The following is a 21,663-nucleotide window of genomic DNA, read 5'->3' as shown; positions in this document are numbered from 1 at the left end:
TTGGTTCTTCCATAGATTATCATGCTTTGGGTATTCACTGACATCAGGCTGGGAATCCACGGTACATTAATGAAGCAGTTCCAATTGTATACACAAGAAAACTGCACTTATTTTAGTGCTCTGTTAGAATCATTTAGGGCCATTTGCCCTTATACCTAAAAGGCACTCCTTCCCCCTTTGCTCACCCTGCAGGCCATCATCAGATTCTTGTAACACACGGGCCTCATGTTGGGTTGACGGGTGGGCCACATGTGAATCTATGGAAGATACCAATGCTTGTGAGCTCGTGCTTCAGCTTCCAAGTCACGCGTTTGCTTTCCAGGGTAACGAGACCAGTAACGCAATTGTGACTACCGTTGCACTTGTAGATGAGCTTTGAATCATGTGGGAAGAGTACTTGAAGTCCACGTGGAAAGTCATGGTGGCTGCTGAAATCCAACTGGCTCTGTCTTCTTTGGAGAGCCCCTTGCCAATGACTCTAGGGCCAAGGAGAACTAAAGACTTGAAAGTCCCTACTTTTCTTACACAATAGTTTGAAACTGACATGTAAAGTACAATTAATGTTACTTTGGGCTAATTGAAAGTCTTGTATGTTTTACAGGCACGTGAAGATCTACAGTACAACAAACTATAAAGTAGTTCACAGCTTTGACTATGCAGCATCGATATTGAGTCTTGCACTGGCAGTGAGTATGTAGGAAACAGCATTTCCAGTGATTTATTTGTTTTAGGACATTGGGGGATATGTGCGTGCTGTATAAACTATGGATACAGTCGTATTGTCTTGAAGTTCACTGATTCATAAGAGCTACCTACATGTAAAGGGCTGAAGCTGGTAACATTTTCTGGAATGCAAACACTTGGAGTAAACCTTTAGCTGTGACAGGTACTCACTGGGTCTCCATCACGCAGTGAACGATTTCTCTTTTTAGCAACTTCCCTCAATTTCTATGAACCCCCAAACATTTTGCTTTTGTTTTGGTGCTCTGACCTAACTTCTCCCAGTGAAGTGAAGCCTTCACTCCACTGCAGTTTCGTTCATTGTTAAGGGGAAACCAACCAGTCCTTAAGGCTGTCGGTACTGGGAAACTGTTTCCATTTTCTTTATACATTATCTATTTTTTTGGTTAACTGTTTATGATTGCACAATGCATCTTACGATGCAGTGCTATGGGGTTTCCTTTGTTATGACCCTTGACTACACTCAAAGGGATCTTTCAGTTACTTTAAATGTGCCTAAAGACAAGCTGGTGGCAGCAGTTGCAGTGTGACTATTCTTGCAATACCTTTCTTTAGCCTTACCATGTTTGGCTACTAACTGTGGATAGTGTCCCAACATGGCCGTGCCACTGGGCTTTTGCTTGTGCTTTTGTCCATCTTGCCCTGTGGCCTTCTTCCTGCCTCGCCCGGTCAGGACATTTCTTTTATGGTCCTGCATTGTCTTTGTGAGATTTATTCATCCACTCTCCTAGTGAGAACCCCAGCATGTTTTGCTGGACTTGTGGAACTTTTTCCTTCTATTCTGAATGAGTGGAGCCCTTTCCACTCATTCATTCTTATTTATTCTGACTTTTGGAACTCTGTTCTCTGTTTTACCTTTACTATGGAGTCTACTTTCCTTCGTATATCTTTTAAAGGCATCTGGGTTTTACTTTTGCAGCACACAGCTACTTATGGGCAGTGTTGCTGGGAACCCTTTGGATTCTTCTTTGAGATTCTTTATCATCGAATAACTACAGTTCTTAAGGATAGAGGGATAATTTGTATCCCTCCTAAAACTTTATACTATGAGAGTGAGAGATTAGCACACACCGCCTTATGTGGAGTGCTAAGGAGACACCTAGTATCCCCCTTCTCTCTGCTTCTGTGACTTTGTAGTCACACTGACGACCTTCTAGTTATGGCTAGTGGCAGTGGACGTGTTGTACCAAATGTTGTGCTGTTCATTACCGCAGACTGTATACATAGTCCCGGTTGTGCACAATAAGGTCACCCAAGTACCAACTTGGTGGCTTCTTTCTGTTTTATCCATTTCTAGCATGGTTGCTATTTGTTAGCCCTTCTTCTCCAGTCTCCACGGGACTCGCGTGGATTCACATGCTCATGAATATTCCCCGTCGTCAGGCTGGGAATCCTCGGTAAAAGAAAAAACTGTTTCAGTTTAGTTTCTGAGCTGTCTTTCTCCTATAAACCAATCACTGAGCTCTGGGTCATACTGCCCCCAACAAATGACTGCCCTCTACCTAAGCCCCTCCCCATGCATCCATCTTCAGATTTTTACCGCATGTTCAAATGTTGGGAGTCCTCGCGTTTCGCTCTTCAAGCTTTTCTGCGGTTTTTCACTTTTTGATAGGATAACTCTAATTATCAGTCATGTGCCCAATCGATTATCCTTCCGATTAGCAGACATCCTCAATGGCATAATTCATAGTGTGTTCTTCTTGGAAGCTTCCGGAAGTTCTTCAGGCCTACACTGCGTGGATAAGGTCGGATGAGAAGGACGGCGCTTCCCTCTTCAAGCTTTACTCCGACTGCGGTTTGTTGAATGTGTTCACGCAGGACAAGCATTCCCAGTGTCTGCATTGTCTCCACCCCACGCACAAAGAATAAGATTGTGTGATTTGCCGTGGCTTTTTTAAGCGCATGATGAAGGATCAACACCAATGGTTGGAGACGTGGCTGAAGGCCAAGGCCTCTACCCCAGGTGCTTCTCAGGGGCATGCCTCTCCCGGATCCAAAACTGAGCGGGCTGCTTAGTCCTGTTAGGGCACCCCACCCATGGGGGCCCAACACAAGGCCAAGCACCGCAAATCTGCTTCCAACAGGGTCACCGCTGGTGCGGGTCCCGCGCCGGTCAGGGCGCTCCGTCTGCATTGGTCTCCAGACACCACTCTGGCTCCTCGTCCAAGAGGAAGTCTGCTACCCCGGGGAAGCTGAGAGAGACTCCAGAGAAGGCCAAAGAGGAGAAGGCCAAGCAGGGTACTTTGTCCAACCAACCCATGAAAGAGAAGGCCAAGCCAGACAAGGGGTCTGACCAGGCCTCGAAGGAGAAGGCCAAGCAGGACAAGGTCTCCGACCCGGCCGTGAAAAAGGCCAAGCAAGACAAGGGAGCCGGCCTCTCTGTCAAGGCCCAGGTACACCAGGCCAAATCAACATCCTCCCTCGAGTTGGTTGTGGTGTCACTCTCGAAGGTTGTTAGGCAGAATTGCATGCAGTACCCTCTGGGAACACCACACACAATTAGGACTACCGGTGTAAGCAAAAACCAACCTTTGGTATAAGTCTGTACCACACACTCTTTGGTAGCAAGCTGAGCAGCCAGGCTTATCCCAAGAGGGAATGTGAGCAGTAAATGAAGTTACACAGAAGTATCACAATCACAGTGGTTCAAGTAGATACTTATACTCAAGGTTTCTTGGTAAAAAATACTTATACATTTATTTATACAATCTTTTAGAAAACATTCAATAGTAGAACTCAACTTAATATAAAACACCAATACACTACAGTAACAAACTGTAAGTTGTAGGGACAGTTTGCACTCCCCTGAAAAAGGAGCTAAATGGCACTTGAATTACTTTCAATGGGAATAGAAAGACATAGATTTGTACAATGGATTAGAAAACACTTCTGTTAGGCAAAGGTTCAGGGTACCAGGAGGGTCAGTTCAATTCAATAGGCCAGGCCAAAGTCAATAGTCTAGTGTTCTTGGATAGGACAGATCAGCTGTGGTAAAAAACGGAGAAGTCTTTGTAAAAGTTCTCAGAAGTAGTTAAGACAGAAAAGAATGATATGCTGGGTCACAAGCTGATTAGGCCTGCAAGTTGGGAAAGTTTCACAAACTTTTACCGCGAGAGTTAGGATCTCTCAACCAGATGGCACAGTACCTTAATATGAAGAAAAAAAGATGCAGCTGAAGACGTTGGTTCCTGGCAGTTCCTGCCGATCTCGCTGTTCCTGAGCCTGTGGTGGGGACAAGAGGGAGGACGTCGGGGGACTTCAGTTCAAATAGCTGTTGCTTCAAGACACAAACTGGTTTCCCTCTCCCTGGTTAAACCTTAACCAGCATTTAGAATGGTATCCAGGTGTCTTCTGAGCTGATTGGTCCCACCAACTCAAAGGAAGAAGCCGTCCTTTAAGGAGCTTCTCTGTCGAATGGAGTTCTGGCAATTTGAATTTGCAGCAGGGCATCACCGGGCAAACCAACAGTCCAGTGGTTGCAGCAGCCGTCCTCTTCCAGCTTGTCTTCGGTTCTTTCGTTCCAGAGGTCGACTCTGTTTTCCAGTCCTGGAGACTCGCCTTTTAAACAGTTTTCTCCCATTCATTCGAGCCTAGCTGTCACTCACCCAGCAGGGTGGCTGTCCTTGCCGGACAGTCAGCCAGCCAATCACATCAGAGTGCATTTGGGTCCCCTAGGAGACGAAGCACAGGGAGTTTCGGGCACCTCCCTCACTTCCTACCCACCCCAGACATTCGGACTCCAGGGGCGGACTTCAATCCTGAAGACCGCCAAAGGCTCACAAACAAAGGGACCAAACCTTGTTTGGCGTGCAGAGTTAAACACCAGAAGGACCTTTCCACAAAGAAACGGCGAAAAAAGATGAGTCTGTTTTTACAGAGGGGTCTTGGGCGCAATATTGAAAAACATGGCTGCCCTGATTTTTAGCTACCGTTGTACGCGGTCGGGAAAAATCATGATAGTTTGTTATAAACCCACTGCCACCAGCCATTTCAATAGGAAAGGGTAGCTTTTGACAGCTACAAAAGTGTTTAGACCTAGGGGATACTAAGTAACCCCTCCAGCTCTCTATAGGAAGATAATGCGTGCTGGGTCTATGAATTTAAAAAGACTAGTAAAGTCAATTTAACTTTACATTCTCTGGGGAACAGTAGTTCATCCCAGAGAAGGTATTTAAACCTCGGGAAGTCCAAAGGGAATCCTTGTGCCACTGCACTAAAGGTGCTGTGTGACACAACAATGAAAAGATGATGCCTATGGAGTTATCTAAAACTCCATAATCAAAGAAAATAAACACAGAAAAACAACAGAATTAAAAGTTCAAAGTCCCAAAGGTCTGCAAAAGAGCTGGGGGTCTCTAAGGTAGAGAGGGATTAGCACATTTATGAAAATTCTTCCTAACAAAGGTCATAGGGGCTGGCTTGGTTGAGGGTACCCAGACGACAGCCAGGGTGTGTCTTGCTCCCAGGAGAGAGGTTTCGAGCAAGCCAGTTGAGAAGACTCTGGAGAAGGGGATGCCGGACTTCAGCCCGAGACTCACCCCTTAGGACCCGAAGAAAGAGGGGGGGGTGGGGCGGGTGGTGAAGGTCTCCAAGGAACTGACATTTCTTCTTCCGATGAGGATGGGATCCTTTCCGTCCACACCGACAATGGGGACGATGACAACAACGGTGATGTAGACGGCGTTACCGTCAATGGGTATGACGAAGGGCCCGGCCCCTCTGCTCCCGTCTCCGAGATGATGAGGGCCCTGGGCCCAGCGTGCCTGCACCGCAGGCGCCATGGAAAGATCTTTCACTGGACATCTTTTCGACCCTCCACACGCTGGTGTCAGAGATACAGAGGAGAATGCCGACGGGCCCACCGCCCACTCCTCCCGCGGAACTGGCTCCGGCCACCTAATTGACACCGGGGGAACCACCGGCCAAGAAGAGTAGGAGGCATCCCACACCTCCATGCCACCCTCTTCCCCGAAGGCGACTGAGTCAGACACGGCGACAACTGGCACGGATAATGACGGCAGGATGGGAGTCCCCCCCCCCCCCACCTCACCTCAGCCCAGGGCTTCTCCGCCGGACGAAGTAGCATCCTTCCATTCAATGATCGCCCGGGCATCGGGGCTTTTTCCAACTCACGCCAGAGGAAAAGAAGTAAGGCTTCTTATATCAGCGCCAGGAGGCGAAGAGGAGAACCATCCTTTCGGTCCCACTCCTGGACAACATTTGGGATGAGCGGCTGGCCCTGCTGAAGAACCCTTCGACAGCCCCAGCAAAGAGGGACCAGCTAGAGAAAAAGTACAGTGTGCCGGACTCTGCACCAAAGTGCTTAAGGTATCAACCGTCACCGAACTCGGTGGTCTCGGTGGCAGCCAGGAAGAAATAGTCGAGTTTGGCATATTCTTCTTCCACCCCACCGGACAACGAGGTGAAGAAATTGGATTCCATGGGTAGAAAGGTTATCTACTCTGCTGCGATGACGATAAAGGCTGCCAACGCCCTCGCGATCGTGGCCAGATAGGACCAGGAACGTTGGTATAAGTTGGCCCCATTGCAGGATTTCCTCCCCGATGACAAGCGGGGTTGAGGCATTGGAGATCCTGCAAGGAGTAGTGGTGGCGTCGGACCACGCCATCACAGTGGCCCTGGACATTGCGGATACAGGTTTCCGCCAGATGGAGAACAGAGTCTGCCTTTGCCGCCATGGCTGGCTCAGAGCCACCAACTTTAGACAGGAGGTCCAGACGAGGGTCCCGGACATGCCCTTAGACGGGGACAACCTGTTCGGGAAAGTGGTGGATGAAGCGCTCCAGGCATCAAGATTGACACAGAGACGGCATGTGCCCTGGGCACCTTACAGCAACGTCGAATGTCCTTTTGTTCCTCAGGTGGGAAGTATTTCAAGTCATCGAAGGGTTTCAGCAGGGCTTATCCTCTTGTTGCCAACCCTCCCACTCCTTGACCCAAGAAGCCAACAGGGGTCTCTCCAAGGCCTTCGGGGGCGGACGCTGCCGTCAAGGCCTGCAAGGCGACCCTTCAACCTTCAAGCAAGATTGAACGGGCCAGGATGTCTGGCCCCCACCCATGCACCCCGGTGGGAGTCCGGCTGGCGAACTTAGTCAGCGTGAGGGAGACCATCTCCACCGATCGTTGGGTGCTGGATGCTCTCGCCCACGGCACACCCTGGAATTTCAATGAAAGTGTCCTCGTATTCCACCGGTGGCCCGGCAGGAGCATCATGTCCCAGAGGTCCAGGCCATGTTAAAAAAAAAAAAAAGAGGGGCGGGCGATCGAGCTCGTCCCATGGCGGCTCTGGGGCTCTGGAGTCTACTCCAGATACTTTCTTGTAAGAAAGAAGACAGAGGGCTGGAAGCCTATTCTCGACCTCCGACGACTCAACAAGCACATAAAGTCCTGGATGGTCAGGCTGCAACACGTGCTCGGCCAACTGGAGCAGGGAGACTTTCTGTCGTCGTTGGGTCTAGAGGACGCTTACTTCCACGTCCCCATACACACAAAAGCATTGCAAGTTCCTGCGTTTCATCGTCCAAGGGCAGCATTACCAATTCAAGGCGCTCCCCTTCAGACTGTAGTCTGCGCCCAGAGTCTTCACCAAATGCCTGGCTTCGGTGGTGGCCCATTTGCGACTACAGGGGATCCATGTGTACCCTTATCATTCGGGCCAAGTCAAAGGACATCTCTGTCGACCACACGGCGTGGACCGTCCGGCTGCTGACGAACCTGGGGTGCTCAGTGAATTATGCAAAGTCCTGCTTGACTCCATCGCAGGACGCCCTTTTCCTGGGATCCAGACTCGACACAGTGGCTTGCCTGGCAGCCCTGTCGGTGGAGAGAGTATCGGCCATCCTGGCTAGAGTGCAACGGCGCTTGGCCCTGAAGATCACCACAGTGCGGACCATCAAGTCGCTGCTTGACATGTCATGCATATACCTGATTCGGCTCAGCAGAATGCACGTGCGTCCACTCCAGGAGTTCCTCGATGCCCCTTGGGTCCAGGGGTCTGGAGGTTTTCAGGACAGACTTGCGCTCGACGAGGAGTTCCGTCGAGAGATAAGGTGGTGTGGCTTGCGCTCCAACATCGCCGGGGCATGCACTTTCAGATCCCACCCATACCAAGAGACGGTCACGACGGACGCTTCTCTGGAAGGCTAGAGAGCCCACACCGGACGTCTTCACATGAGGCCTGTGGCAGCCAGAAGAGAAGACACTGCATATCAACGTGCTGGAACTACGGGCTGTTTTGGGCCCTACGGTCATTTCTACCATCCCTCAAGGGCAAGTGATGAGGGTCTTCACAGACAATACCACCACAATGTTTTAGATCTGGAAGCAGGGTGGCACCAGATCCCCAGCGCTCTCCAAGGAGGCACAGGATTTGTGGCACTGGGTCGTCGCCAGGGGATGTTCCTCATCCCATTCCGCCTGGCAGGCGTAAAGAACACCGTCACCGACTCTCTCAGCAGGGAACTCTTGCCACGAGTGGGAGCTGCGGCAGGATCAAGTGGACAGCCTGTTCCTCAAGTGGGTCAATCCCAGGGTCGACCTGTTTGCAATGGCGACGAACACCAAGTGCCGGAGGAGCATGGGGGGGATGCATTATCCTTCCCATGGGAAGGCCTGTTTCTGTACGCGTTCCCACTGTTACTTCGAGTCATCAGTCAACCCAGACGGTACCGGTGCAGGATGATCCTTGTCGCACCGGCGTGGCCGAGGCCGTTCTGGTACCCAGACCTTCTCAGCATGTCAACATCCTCTCCAGTCAAGCTGGTAGTCGTTACGGATCTCCTCACCAGGGAAGGAGGCACAATTCTGCACCACGATTCGGGGTTGCTGAACCTGAAGGCCTGGCTCCTGCAGCATTAGAGTTTGGTGGGTACGAGCTTCTGGTGGACTGCAGAGAAGTACTCGCCAAGGCCAGGGCGTTGTCGACGTTGAAGTGCTACGGCCACAAATGGAAGCGCTTTGCGACCTGGTGCCGGTCGCAGAATGTTAGGGAGAATTCTCTGAAATGTGCTAATTCCTCTCTACCTTACAGTCCCCCAGCACTTTTGCTGGACTCTAGGACTTTTTCATTTTTACCTGGAGAGAGTGAGACCCTTTTTCCCACTCTCTCATGTATTTGTATGTGATTTGAACTCTGTGTTTCTTATGGTTTTTGGAGTCTGACATACTCCATTGGCATCTTTTTACATTGTGACTCACAGCACCTTCAGTGCAGTGACACAGGCAAGTCTTTCAGATTTTCGAAAGGTTTAAATACCTTCTCTTGGATAAACTACTGTTTCCAAGAGCAGTAAAGTGAAATTGACTTTACTTACATTTGTAACGTTCTAGACCCAGCACACACTATCTTACAATCGGGTGCTGGAGGTGTTACTTAGCAGCCCCTTTGTCTAGCTTCTCATGTAAAGTTTTTATGTGACCCTTTCTGCGATTAATGGCTGGTGGCAGTGGTTTACTTTTTACTACCGTGTCCTGTCTTTACCGCGGGCTGCGTTCGTAACTGCAGTATAGCACCCTTGGGTGCTATTTTCGTCAAAATATCCCTGGTCTTCTTTTTTCGCCATTTATTTGTGGAAAGGTCCTTCTTGAAATTTACTCTGCGCGCCAAACCAGGTTTGGTCCCTTTGTTCGTTTTGTCTTCGGCGGGAGTACCGTATAACCGTACAACCTTACAATCGATTCACATTTATTTCCTTTCAGAGACGGGCCCCTGGGTCTACACATCTTTCAGTTGTTCTACTGTCAGGCAAGTCAGCGCTGACTCGTTAAAGTTATCCATATGTGGCATGTTACAGTTGCTTAACTTTTTGGTGGAGCTTAGCCTTGTGGCTGGTCTAGTTGGGCACAAGTATAACAAATAGTCAATGAAACCACGCTACGCCAATCCCACTGCCTACCACCAGTGTTGGGTAAGAATTGATGCAGTCACACTGTGTGAGACTACACAACCCTTATCTGCTTGGTAGTAGATATCCCACCTTTTGGTATAGGTCTGTACTACACAAGTTGGTAGTGTGACAGAGCAGCCACGCCCATCTCAAGAGGATCTATGTGATCACTGCGCCGCCAGTAATTCCGCAGACAAATGTCGACTGCAATTACGGCGCAGTGATCAGATGGATAACTTCTGGCTGCCTGCCCCGGCCCACGTTCCCTAAAACCACAATCCCCCCACCTATTACCTTTACTGCAGCGCACTCCTGTGTGCGCCGCTGTCATCCTTGAACCCCTGCAGCATCAGCTCCTCCCACTTATGTGGGGGCGTGCTGACTCTGCAGGGTCCCTTTTTTTTTTTTTTAAATCTTATCCCCGCTTACCGTAATGGTAAGATGGGGACATCCCAGACCCCTGTTACTGAGCCCAAGGAGAACGGGGGACACCCTCAATGCTCTCTAGAACACTGCTATACCCACAGAAAAATTCGGACTAGCTTCACACATAATCTCATATATAACCCTGACTCCACTAAAATTCAGCTCCCTATGAAGAATTTGGCCTAGCTGTGCCCATGTTGCCTGGTAACGCCCACACCTCCACTGACCTTGAACTGCAGCTACCGAATACTGGCAGCCTAGCTGCACACATATAGTGAGTGCGCACACGCGCTAATTACTTTCTCCACTGACCTGGACTTCGATCCCCGAGGGCTTTCAACCCACAGCACTTTGAGATCATACCAATGGCAAAAGGCGCTATACAAATGCTCAATAACATAACATAATTTGTGTGACCCCCCAGAACATTTTTTGCGGGACTGGTGGATTATTTTTCCTTGTTCCCCGGTGATTGGGAGCCATTTTGCACACGCACTTTTTTTTGCTCTGTTCTTGGGTGTCATTTTTAAGACTCTCCATAGTGGCCTTTTGATTCTATCCTTTTTGACAACTTTTTAGCATCTACATTTTATTGTTGCAGCACACAGCACGTTCTGTGCAGTGTTTCTGGGCTGCCCTTTGGGCTCCCCTTTTTTTATTTCGCTGGCTTACCTTGTGTGAACTAGAGTTCCCAAGGGTAGAAGGATATTTGTATCCTCTCTATCTGTTATTTGGTGAGGCCAGCACACCCCACCTTATGTGGAGTGTTTGGAGATTGTGTATCCCCTTTATACCTACAGCTGTAACATTTATGTTACTGTGAAACGTTTAACATAATTGGCTAGTGGCAGTGAACTTTTTACTAATTTGCACCTTACCCTCAGGCTGTTTCCACAACTGCAGTAAAGGCACCCATGGGTGCCCATTTTCCCTAAATGGCCCGGTCTTTTTTTCTTGCAATTTCCTCCGCTACTTAACCTTTCTTGGTCCTTCCCCTACTCTCTAGGGCAGAAATGTGCAACCCTTTGTCTTCCAGCCTGCCTGCTTGGATGAAATTCTAACTGGGAGGTTGGCTGTCCTGAAAGGACTGCCACCCCCTCAGATTTGAATGTTGCACGCCTGTTTGATTGGCTGGGTTCCTGGATAAAAGTCTGATCCTGGAGCCTGAAGAGATAGTCGACCACTGGAACCAAATCCGTTGAGGTAGATGAAGAAAAGTCAGCTGAGACGATTTCCAGCGACCGGAGAGCCTGCTGTGTAACCGGAGCCTGCTGTTTACCCAAAGAGACGTCCCTGACCAAGAACCTGGTGAGATCCACTAGGCTCAAGAAGACCTGCATTTTGAGCCATCCCATGACTTGCTGCGACCTTGCCGGGGTTGCAATACTCGAATACCCTGGGACCTCGAGCCATTGTGCAGTGCATGGTCTTAAGAATTATGGATCTTGCTGAATCTCTGGGGGCATCCTGCTGGATTTCCAGAGACCGGATTTGAGTCCTTGAAGTTCCCTCACCAGAGTGCTGGACCCGATCAGGTACGATAATCTGACTAGCAATATTCAGTCTTCTCCTGGCTCTTAAAAAGGGCACCAACACCTCAGAGCCGCATCCAACCGTGAAGAAGCTCTTTCCTGGAAACTTCCCTGTTGATCCCTGATGCAAATACCCTTCCAGTGTCCTTTCTTCAGTCACCACGACAAGGAATTCAAGGACTGGGTTTTCAGCTGTAGATCTTGAAGTTGTCCTGCCGCAAACTCCTCTTCTGTGCGGAGGTACTGTGTTGGCTGGGGTATTACTTAACTTAAGCCTTGTGATTCCTGTAATGCTTTGTTGTTGATTCGTGTGATTGGGAGTCCTCTCATCCTGTTTACCCAGGCTCAATGCTGGGATCCCTCTACAATGTATTCTCTGAAGTCCCTGGAACATAATTTGCTCTAAAGTGAACTGCTAACTTGTTTTGAAGAGACTTCCTCCAGAAATCTGACTTTTCCTACATCTGCGCCTATCCTAACCTGTCTGTTGCCCACTAGAGCACTACTGAACCCCCCCCTGCCACTGAGTACACTCATTGTTCAAGAATAGGGAAGGGCTTATAACGGTTGGACCTTTTGCCTTGAAATAGAAGTGTTTAAAAGTACTTGCTTGTGAAAGAGTTGGTTTGGTAACTGTCACTATGAAATATGAACAGATACAAAAGTTCTTACTTACCTTGGAATGTTTTCTGCCATTCCATTAAGTATATAAGGTTATTTTACTTACCTGTGAATTGGAGGCTGCTCGTCCCAAAAGTAATATTGTTGGCTTCACTTTTCTATTTCTGTTAAGAATTGAATGTAGAAGTTCACCAACTGGATTTTGCTTGCCCTGACTTGCGGTATAGCCTGTCCAGAATGTCTGCCTTGGGGTTTACCTACCCTGAATAGCTGTGTGCCATTCTTAATAAGTGTATTGTGGGTTTAGCTGACCTTGCTGCTTTGTGCAATCCTAAGAGTGTAGAGAGTTATTGCTTATTTTAGTCTGTTGGGGAGAATATTTATTTCTGTGTCAATTCCCTTCAACCTTAGAGACCCCCAACTCTTTTGCTGGATTCTGGGCTTTTTAATTTTTAACTCCCGAGTGAGTGGGGCCTTTTTTCTCACTGACCCATGTGTTTTCCTGACTGATTTTCTATGTTCATAGAAGTGGTAGGTGTGTAGTGCTATAGTGCTACTGCGCAAGGAACACTAAGTTCTAATTTTCAAGTCACAATATCATTCAGTGTTCGAAAAACAGCCATCCAGATTTATGAATGGAGATTTGTATTGTGTTTCTAGCCGACACGTGTTCCGACTAAAGGGTCGTCCTCAAGGCTGTAACAATTGTTAATGAAAAAGTAATGACAAAGAAAAAACCGCAAAACATAGCAAAATTATAAGCGTGACAAAAAACAAATCATAAAGCAAACCATGAGTGAAAACATATTGATGACCAAGAATTGTACATGTTCATTCAATTTCATATTCATATGTAATTAAATATACAGCACGGGTATGCATACCCAATTTCAAGTTGATAGCCCAACAGTCAGATGGGTACAGAGAGCAGATGGGGGGAGAAGACGGGGCGGTAAACTTAGCATCGGGTCATTGCTTACAGAAGTTACTATGATTCTTCAATTTCTAATTTACATCGTCATTAATGCGTATTCCCAAATAGTCTGTGCAAAAACCCATGAGATGCAAGTTCTGAAATGAATTACATTGAGTATGCCATGCACTGGTGATTCAAAAAAAAAAAAAACCTGAAAGGTTGCCACTCCAAATAGATAAAGTTTACTCAGTTGAGAGAGAACTGGTGGAATTAAGAGTAACCCCATTATAGTCAGACAAATAACCTAGTGTGAGTGTTGTAATATATGCACTCACCAAGAAATTATAGGGATAAATCCCTTAAGAGCATGGATTTGAACACTTGCAAGATTGCAAGTGTGAAACTTCTTGAAAAATGTCTGCAAAGTAAAACTGGGTTGAGAATACCGAACAGTGTTTGGAAGCTGATGGGCAGTTATACGAGGTAAATATTAACAAGACACATGACTTGGGGAATGAGGCCCATAAATGATATAAGGAGCTTACCTATTAGGTATTCTAGGATAGCCCCATGGAGGCGATAAAATAACTTAATTGAATTCCATCAGATGTTTCAGAAGATGGATCAATATGAGGTATTAATACCTAAGGATTATAGAATAAATGTAGCCATTCAGAATTAACAAGAGGACAGGATGAAGGTAAATTAAAAGTTTAGTATTGGAGGCTGCACGCTAAATCAAACTAAATAGAATGAAAACAGCGTGTCCGTACCTTGAATAAGCATATATATGGGATGAAAGCGCGTATATTAACTGAACTGGATGCTCGCGCTAATGGCAGAACGGCGAGACGCGATTGTGTTGTCAGAATGTAAACAATAAGGCTGAGCAGTCTCAAATAAATGCTGTATCGAGGTGAAGTGGCAGAATATATCACCCAATTTAGATACCTTAGAAAAAGGAGTAAGAGTGCTACTGATTTGCATGTCAGCAAGGGTTTAGTAATTATGAGTAAGTGAAATATATTAAAGAGCGATCAAAGGGAGTGGCAAGTCTATTGGGAACCCTGGTCAAAGATCATAAAATTATGTCAAACGATGGACGAGTGTGTCAGTCGGACTAAAGTATATGAGATGGGGGGGGGGGGGAACAGGTGCATGCAATGGCGACATGTGCAGGTCAGAGTACATTGCAGGTTCGTCCTGTTCTAGACGATTCTGAGCAAGGAACTACCGATACAGAAGGGTGGTCAGTTGTGGTAGGGTATAACGGTCACAGGGGCAGAATAATCATAGGTGGGGATAAATACTCGTGATAATCTGCCAAAATAGAATGGTTGATCCATTATGAAAATCAGAAGCAAAAGTAAAGTACAATGAGAGAAATTCTGTTCAGAATGATACTTAAAGTATATCATAGCCATAGAAGAAGGGCTAGATAGCTAGCATCGCAAATGTGGAAAATCACAGAAGAGCTAGGTGGCGGCTGGTAAATTGAGTCAGAAATTAGCACAGAAATGGCAGGGCTGGTGTCGTGCAGCGGGTAACCATCAATGCAGTACCCGGTTACCAAAGTTCATATAATATCTGTTGTGGTTACAATCACCAAATCTATTCAAAAAAACATTCATCTCATGATCTGTGTTTAATCCGTGAAGTACACAGTGCAAGTTACAGATTATTTTAGACTCCATTTGTCTCAGTTTCAACTTGAGATCACCACCTCTTTTGCCCATGGTGGCTTTCTTTAATCCAACAAATCGGATATCATCCACATTGTCCATTTGGTGGCATTCCTGCCAATGTCAAGCCAGAGGTAGCAGATGGTCTTGTTTTTTGAGACTCGATAAGTGTTCCCTTATCCTAATACGTAACTGTCTGATGGGACACCCCACATAGATCTTTTGACCTACACACACACACAATTGCGTAGACAACATATTTAGTTCTGCAGTTAATGAAGCCCGTGATTACTGTTTTAAAACCCAAATGATTGGTGAAATCCTTACAAGCTGGGTGTGCATACTTGCAAAGTGTGCAACTGCCACATTTGGAGAAACCCCTCATTGGTTTCATCCAGTCCGAGCCATCGGGCTTTGAGTTGTGGACAAATGAGGGACACCATTTATTTTTAAGAGTTTTTTCTCTGGTGAATACAAATGAGGGTTTCTCACTGGCATATGGAAGAATGTTTTTGTCAAGTTTCAAAAGATTCCAGTGGCGATTAACAATATTTAATACAGTTAACAGTTATTAAGTTATTTAATACAGTTCATGTGCATTAGCAGAAAATTGTGTTATGATGTCCTCGTTGTTTTGAGGGCCCACCCTTCGAGTTGGTTTGTAACAATTCTCTCCTATCTTTTTTGTCAATTTTGTTTCGAGCCAACGTAATGGCTTAAATTGGGTAACCCCTGTTTTTGAGCCTGTTAGTCAAAATGGTGGACTCATGTGCATAGCTTGCATCCGTGCTACAGTCACGTCGTGCTCGATGAAATTCTCCTGCTGGAATATTCATAACTGTAGATTTCCTATGGCAGCTTGTGGCATGTAGTGTGCTATTAACCTCAGTGGGTTTCCTAAAGGTCCTGGTTTCAATCTGACCTTGCAAGATGTACATTGTAAGATCAAGAAAGTTAATAGAAGAATTGCTGCTTTCTCCTGTCAGTTTAATACCAAAATCGTTCTCATTTAAGTGTTTTCCAAAGATGACAAATTCATCAGGTGTACCTTTCCAGATTAGTACATCGTCTATATAGCGCTTCCAGAGCACCAATTTGTCTAGGAATGCATTGTTAGTAAAGATGTGGTGTTCCTCGTAGTTATACATGAAAAGGTTGGCCAGGGAGGTTGCATACTTGGCTCCCATGCCACTCCCTTCATTTGAGAAAAGTAAGATTAATCAAAAATGAAGACATTGTTGTCTAGAGTAAACTTTAGAAAATCTTTCAGCATATTCACATGTGTAAAAAAGGAAGCAGAATGATTTCTAAATACATAATCAATGGTACGTATAGCTAACTCATGGCTGATAGACGTATATAAGGCTGTTACGTCCATAGTGGCCAGCAAATAGTCAGCTTTCGAATCCATAGAAGCTAAAAACTGAAGCACGTGAGAGCTATCTTTAAGGCAAGTAGATGTTTTAAGTACATGTTCTTTAAGGATATTGTTGATATAGGTGGAGAGTCCTTCCGTAATCCACCCTATCCCACTCATTATGGGCCTTACTTCTGGTAGCATGTTATAAGGTTTGTGGATTTTTGGTAAAAAATACATCACTGGCATCACAGGATTGTGTATTCGTTCATCATCGATGATGTTCCCTCTGCTGTGCCAGTGATCAATCAGAAGGTATAGATTATGTGTGATGGTAACAGTGGGATTACTCTGCAGTTGCCGGTAACACCCTGGTGTCTGGAGGTGGGTGTGACCCATATAAATGTTATCATTCTCATTAAGTAACACAATATTTCCCCCCTTATCTGCTTCACGTATAGGTGTCCTTACATAGATTGTCAGGGGCCTCCCTTTCCATTTTGTTGAGGTTGGACTCGGATATCAGTTTAGAAGGCTTATTGCCTTTATCCATATGTTTGTGAATATCTTTGGTTACTGATAGATGAAATGTTTCGATGATATTCTCTTTGGCCAATTGAGGTGTAAATTTGGACTTTGATTTGACTTCGTAAACAGGGAGATTGGTATAGTAGATCCCAAGGTCATGATAGGTCTCTGTTAATTCACGATCCAGATCTGAGGCTAGCTTGGTTAATACATGTATGTTATCAATATCTGTGATAGATAAGGTACTAGGTATAGTAGGAATGTCTTTCGGTTTGTATTGCTTAACCTGGGTGGCAAAATATTTCTTAAGTTTAAGCTTGCATGTGAACTTAAAAAGGTCAATCTGAAAATTGACTAAATCAGACGAGGTTGTTGGACAGAAAGATAGCCCTTTGTTAAGGACTTCTTCCTCCTGAGTGGTAAGAACCTTATCCGATAAATTAACCACTAAATGTGTTCCCCTGTTTGGATCCTGTTCTCGTTAGAATGCCTGTTGGTTGTCTGTTTAAATCTGGTCCTCCTCTCTCCCCCCCCCCCTCCTCCTCCTGCCCTTGTGCTGGTGTTCCGTATTGGAGTATTTTGGGCTGTTTGGTTTTGAAAACGTACATGTTTGCCAGTTTGGCGTGTGCCTTTCTGGTAGCGTTTTATTTGTTCTAAAAAGTGCCTTCCTTGGTTAGATTGTGGTGGTGTACCCTCAGCTGAAGGGGTGGTATTTTCTACTGTTTTATGGAGTCTGGTAAACTCCATATGCATCTGCTTTTGAATTGTGGCACACAGCACCTTGGTATCCAGTCATTTTACTGAAAACAAAACAGTTCCGTTTTAACGAGAACCATAATACCGAAAAAATACCAGAATATTAAATATATATATGGTAGTGGTGTAAGCGTTTAAAGGTGTGGGTATGGGGTTAAAATAATAGAAAAACAGGGCTTGGGGGAGCAAATAAAAAAAACAACAAAAAAAAAAAATAATGTACCACCTGGAGGACAAGCTACCCTGCTGTGTGATTGACTGCCTAGGGCTGTAAATGAATGGGAACTTACATGAAAAGCAAGGGTTTTGGGAACAAGAGCAGAGTCGATGACTGGAGATCAACATCTGAAGCAGAAGACGCCAGCAGCACACTCCTGGACCACAAAGTGCCCAGTGAACCCATTTTCAAATTGACAGGGAAGACCCATAAAGGGCGACTTCCTCCACTAAGCTGGTGGGAACTACTATCCTCAGACAACCTCTATTTTGGCTCAACTCCCGACTTGCTGTGACTTTCCAAGGCTGCAGAATCCCAATACCCACGGTACCTCAACCACCTGTCAATGCATTGTCTTCCGAAGTTCCGAATCTGGCCTGATCTTTGTGGGCATCCAGAGGACCCTACGGAAGCATGAAATCTGTATCCACAGTCCCCTCAACAGAGTCCAGGACCGGGGGAATCGAGGAAATACTAACCAGAGGTTTTCGTTCTTCTTTGGTGCTGAGAAAAAGGCACCAAAACCACAAAGAACCGCTGGATCTATGGAAATCCACTGCTGCCGAGCTGCTCTCTCGAGTGCTGCCGCAGGAGCCCGCCAGACGTCCTCCCTTTCTTAACCACGACTAAGGACCAGGAACACGGGTCTACTGCATTACATCTTGAAGGCATCCAGCTGGGACAACTTAATCATTTCAAAGGTACTGTGGTGCTTGGGGTACATTATACTTTTGCCATTTGGGGTGCTTCCTAGCTTTGGGAGGGTGATTTAACCCTACATTAAGCTGACCTCAACTTACCTGCATTGGCCTTACAGCTTGTGCTTTCTAAAGGTGACTCCTCTTGAGTTGCTATGATTTCTCTTTTGAACACTGACTATTTAAGAAATATTTTCTAAGAAGAAGAGCCTGAGAACTTTGACTTTGCTCATTGACTTTGGCCCCATAAAGGCCTCCTTCTGAACCTATTGGCTTTTGCAATACTTGTTCCCTTACATGTTTTAAATGTTAAACACTTCATTGCTGGCATAATAGACTGCCTGCATCCCGTTGGGAGAGTCTAACTGTTCTTATAACTTACCAGTCTGTTCTGATCTAACCCTAACCTTTCCTTCCTTAAAGGAACATGTGTAACAAATGGATGAATTACTCACCTGCTTTATTGTTCACTTTTTGAATTGAATCCTAATTTGGGATTAATGTTACAGCTAATTACTGCCTTTAAAAGAATTTGTTAAATATATTTGTGTATAAATAAATAATGCATTATATAACTTTAATTGTTTAATTGGATACTTGTATAGACTTGTATAGACTGATTTCATTGAACAGCTCTACAGCCCACATTAACCCTCTTAAGAAAAGCCTGGCTTCTCATTGACACTACCAACTTGTGTAGTACAGGCTTATATTAAAAGGTGAGTTACCTAATACCAAGAGATAAGTCTTGTGTAGTCCCACACCAGTTGGACTGCACTAATTTGTACCTAACAGACTGTATTCCACTGATCTGAATAGCAACTGTAATTGTAAATTACAACATTAAGTTGCTAGGGAGAATTCTCTTTTCTGTACTAATTCCCTTCAACCTTAGAGACCCTGAGCTCTTTTGCTGGACTTTAGGACTTTATAATTTTAACCCTGGAGTAAGTGAAACCTTTTTTTCACTCTCCCATGTGTTTTGACCTGATTTGGATGTTGTGTTTCCACTGTTTTTGGAGTCTGATAAACGCCATCAGCATCTACTTTTTGTATGGTGATACACAGCGCCTTCAGTACAGTGTCCCAGAGTAATCCTTTTGATTTCTCATAAGGTTTAAATACCTTTTCTTGTGTGAACTAATGTTCCCAAGAATAGTAAAGTGAAATTGACTTTACTTACCCTTTTCTCTTTTTAGGTCCAGCACGCACCATCTTATGTGGAGTGCTGGGGAGGATACTACCTACTCATGTAACATTGTTTGTTACCCTCACTACTCTAAATGGCTGGTGGCAGTGTTTTAATGTTCCTACCATTGTGCTTTTCTACTGCAGGCTGAAGCCTCGGCTGTAGTATAGCACTCATGGGTGACCATTTTGTCAAAATGTCCCCTAGTCTTTCTTCTGCATTTTCTGTTTGTGAGGTCTTTCTTGGGTTTCACTCTGTGCTTTGCGCCAGGTTTGAGCCCTTTTTTTGTTTTGCCTTTGGCGGGCTTCAGTCCTGAAACCCACCTCTGGCTCCATTGTGTCTGGAAGGGCAGGAAGTGAGGGAGGTTCCCGAAACTCCACTGACCTTTGTCTCTAGGAGTGCCTGAATGCAACCAGTCCTGGCTGGCTGGCTGCCTGCTGTGCGATTGACAGCCTAGGCTGTGCATGAATGGGAAAAACCTGCTTAAAAGGTGAGGGCTTTGGCAATAGTCAGTCGACTGGGAAGAACACCAGATGAAGAAACCGTAAACAAACCTTGCTGCATCCTCCTGGACCTTTGAATTGCCCGGTGATGCCCTGCTGCTGTGCTGAAACTCCTTTTTTTGATCGAGAAGAGAAGCTCTGGAAGGGACAACTTCTTCCCTTGGGTTAGTGGGACCAACTAACCCCGAGAGGAACTCCACTGGTCCATCTTCCCCGACTGGCTGTACTTCTTTGCTGCTGCAGGAACCGGTGCCAGGGATTGAGAAATCCATAGTCTAGTTCATCGTCTGCAATCTGACCGGAAGCTCCAGGAGTCTCCTAAGGACCCTCCAGAAGCAGGACGACCAGAGCTAGAGTCCCCTCACAAGATTGAAGGACTCAAGGAAGCCCAACCGGTATCCAAGATCTGCGGTAGTGCTGTTTACTGCGCACTGAAACCGCGAAGTGCAGTGGATACGAAATTAGCCCGTAGCTGCCTACAAATTGCTGCCGCAGGAGTCCTCCAGACGTTCTCCCTCTTGTCCCCACAACAGAACCAAATCTAGCTGGACCACTCTTCTTCAAACCAGAGGTACTGTTCAGACTTGGGGTACTTACCTCAGTGTCTTTACTTGAGAATTTAGGATAAGGGGCGACTAGGTCACCCCCCAGCACTCCTGAGTGAGTGAAACCTTTTGCCACTCCTTCTTTTTCTTTGACTGGGATTTCTATTACTGGAGTCTGGTAAACTCCATATATTTAATACAGGGAACTGCTTTTTGCTTAATGGCACCCAACACCCTATATACAGTGTTACTGAAATGTCCCTTGGACTTCTCTGTTTAAATACATTTTCTTGTGAGAACTACAATTCCCAGGAATAGTAAGATTACTTTTTTGTGGGTCCAGCACACACTTCCCTATGTAGGATGCTGAGGGGGCTACATTGTAACTCCTTCTCCCACTCCTCATGTAACATTTTGTTACAACTAACTACCTTCAATGGCTGGTGGCAGTGGTTACCTTTTACTACCTTTTGTGCAGTTTACTAGCAGGCTGATTTCTCAGCTGCAGTACAGCACCTATGGTTGACCATTTTCTCAAAAAGGCCTGTCTTCCTTTTTCGCCATTTTTAATTCGTCGGTTCCTTCTGGGGTTTTCTTCTATCCTTTAAAGTAGATTTGAGTTCTTTGTGAGTTTTGCTTTTGGCGGTCTTAAGCCCTGAAGCACGCCCAGGCTCCAGTGTGTTTGGGAAGGCGAGAAGTGACGGAGGAGCCCAAAACGTCACTGCCTTTTGTCTGTCTGTAGGTATGCCTGGCTGAAGCAACTCTCAGGTGATTGACAGCTCTGAGTGTGTGAATGACTGGGATCCAGCATAAAAGATGAGGATTTTGGGACCACAGGCAGAGTCGACCATTGGAACAAGGAATCCGAAACAGTAGACGAGCAAAGACGCCAGCAGCACCTTCCAAGACTGCAAAAGCACTGGTGAAGCCTTTCAGCTGTGCTGACCCCGTTTTCACATACATGGGGAAGACCCACCAAGGACGACTTCCTCCCTTAGGCTGGTGGGACCAACTAGCCTCAAGACCTTCTGCATTTTGGGCCATCC

At 46.0% G+C, this 21,663-nt stretch overlaps 1 protein-coding gene across 1 annotated transcript in view; it reads left to right on the top strand.

The window, feature by feature from the left end:
• Positions 1-21,663, top strand: part of UTP15 (UTP15 small subunit processome component) — a 440,177-nt gene that overhangs the window by 235,213 nt on the left and 183,301 nt on the right. Inside the window, exon 8 of the mRNA XM_069627496.1 lies at positions 602-686. Coding sequence (XP_069483597.1) covers positions 602-686 — 85 coding nt within the window. The remainder of the gene's footprint in view (positions 1-601; positions 687-21,663) is intronic.

Source organism: Ambystoma mexicanum, chromosome 6p, assembly GCF_040938575.1.
Source record: "Ambystoma mexicanum isolate Mex_15411 chromosome 6p, UKY_AmexF1_1, whole genome shotgun sequence".
NCBI lineage: Eukaryota > Metazoa > Chordata > Amphibia > Caudata > Ambystomatidae > Ambystoma > Ambystoma mexicanum.
The sequence above is the reverse complement of the archived record's forward strand: the minus strand, read 5'-3'. Positions and strand labels throughout refer to the sequence as shown.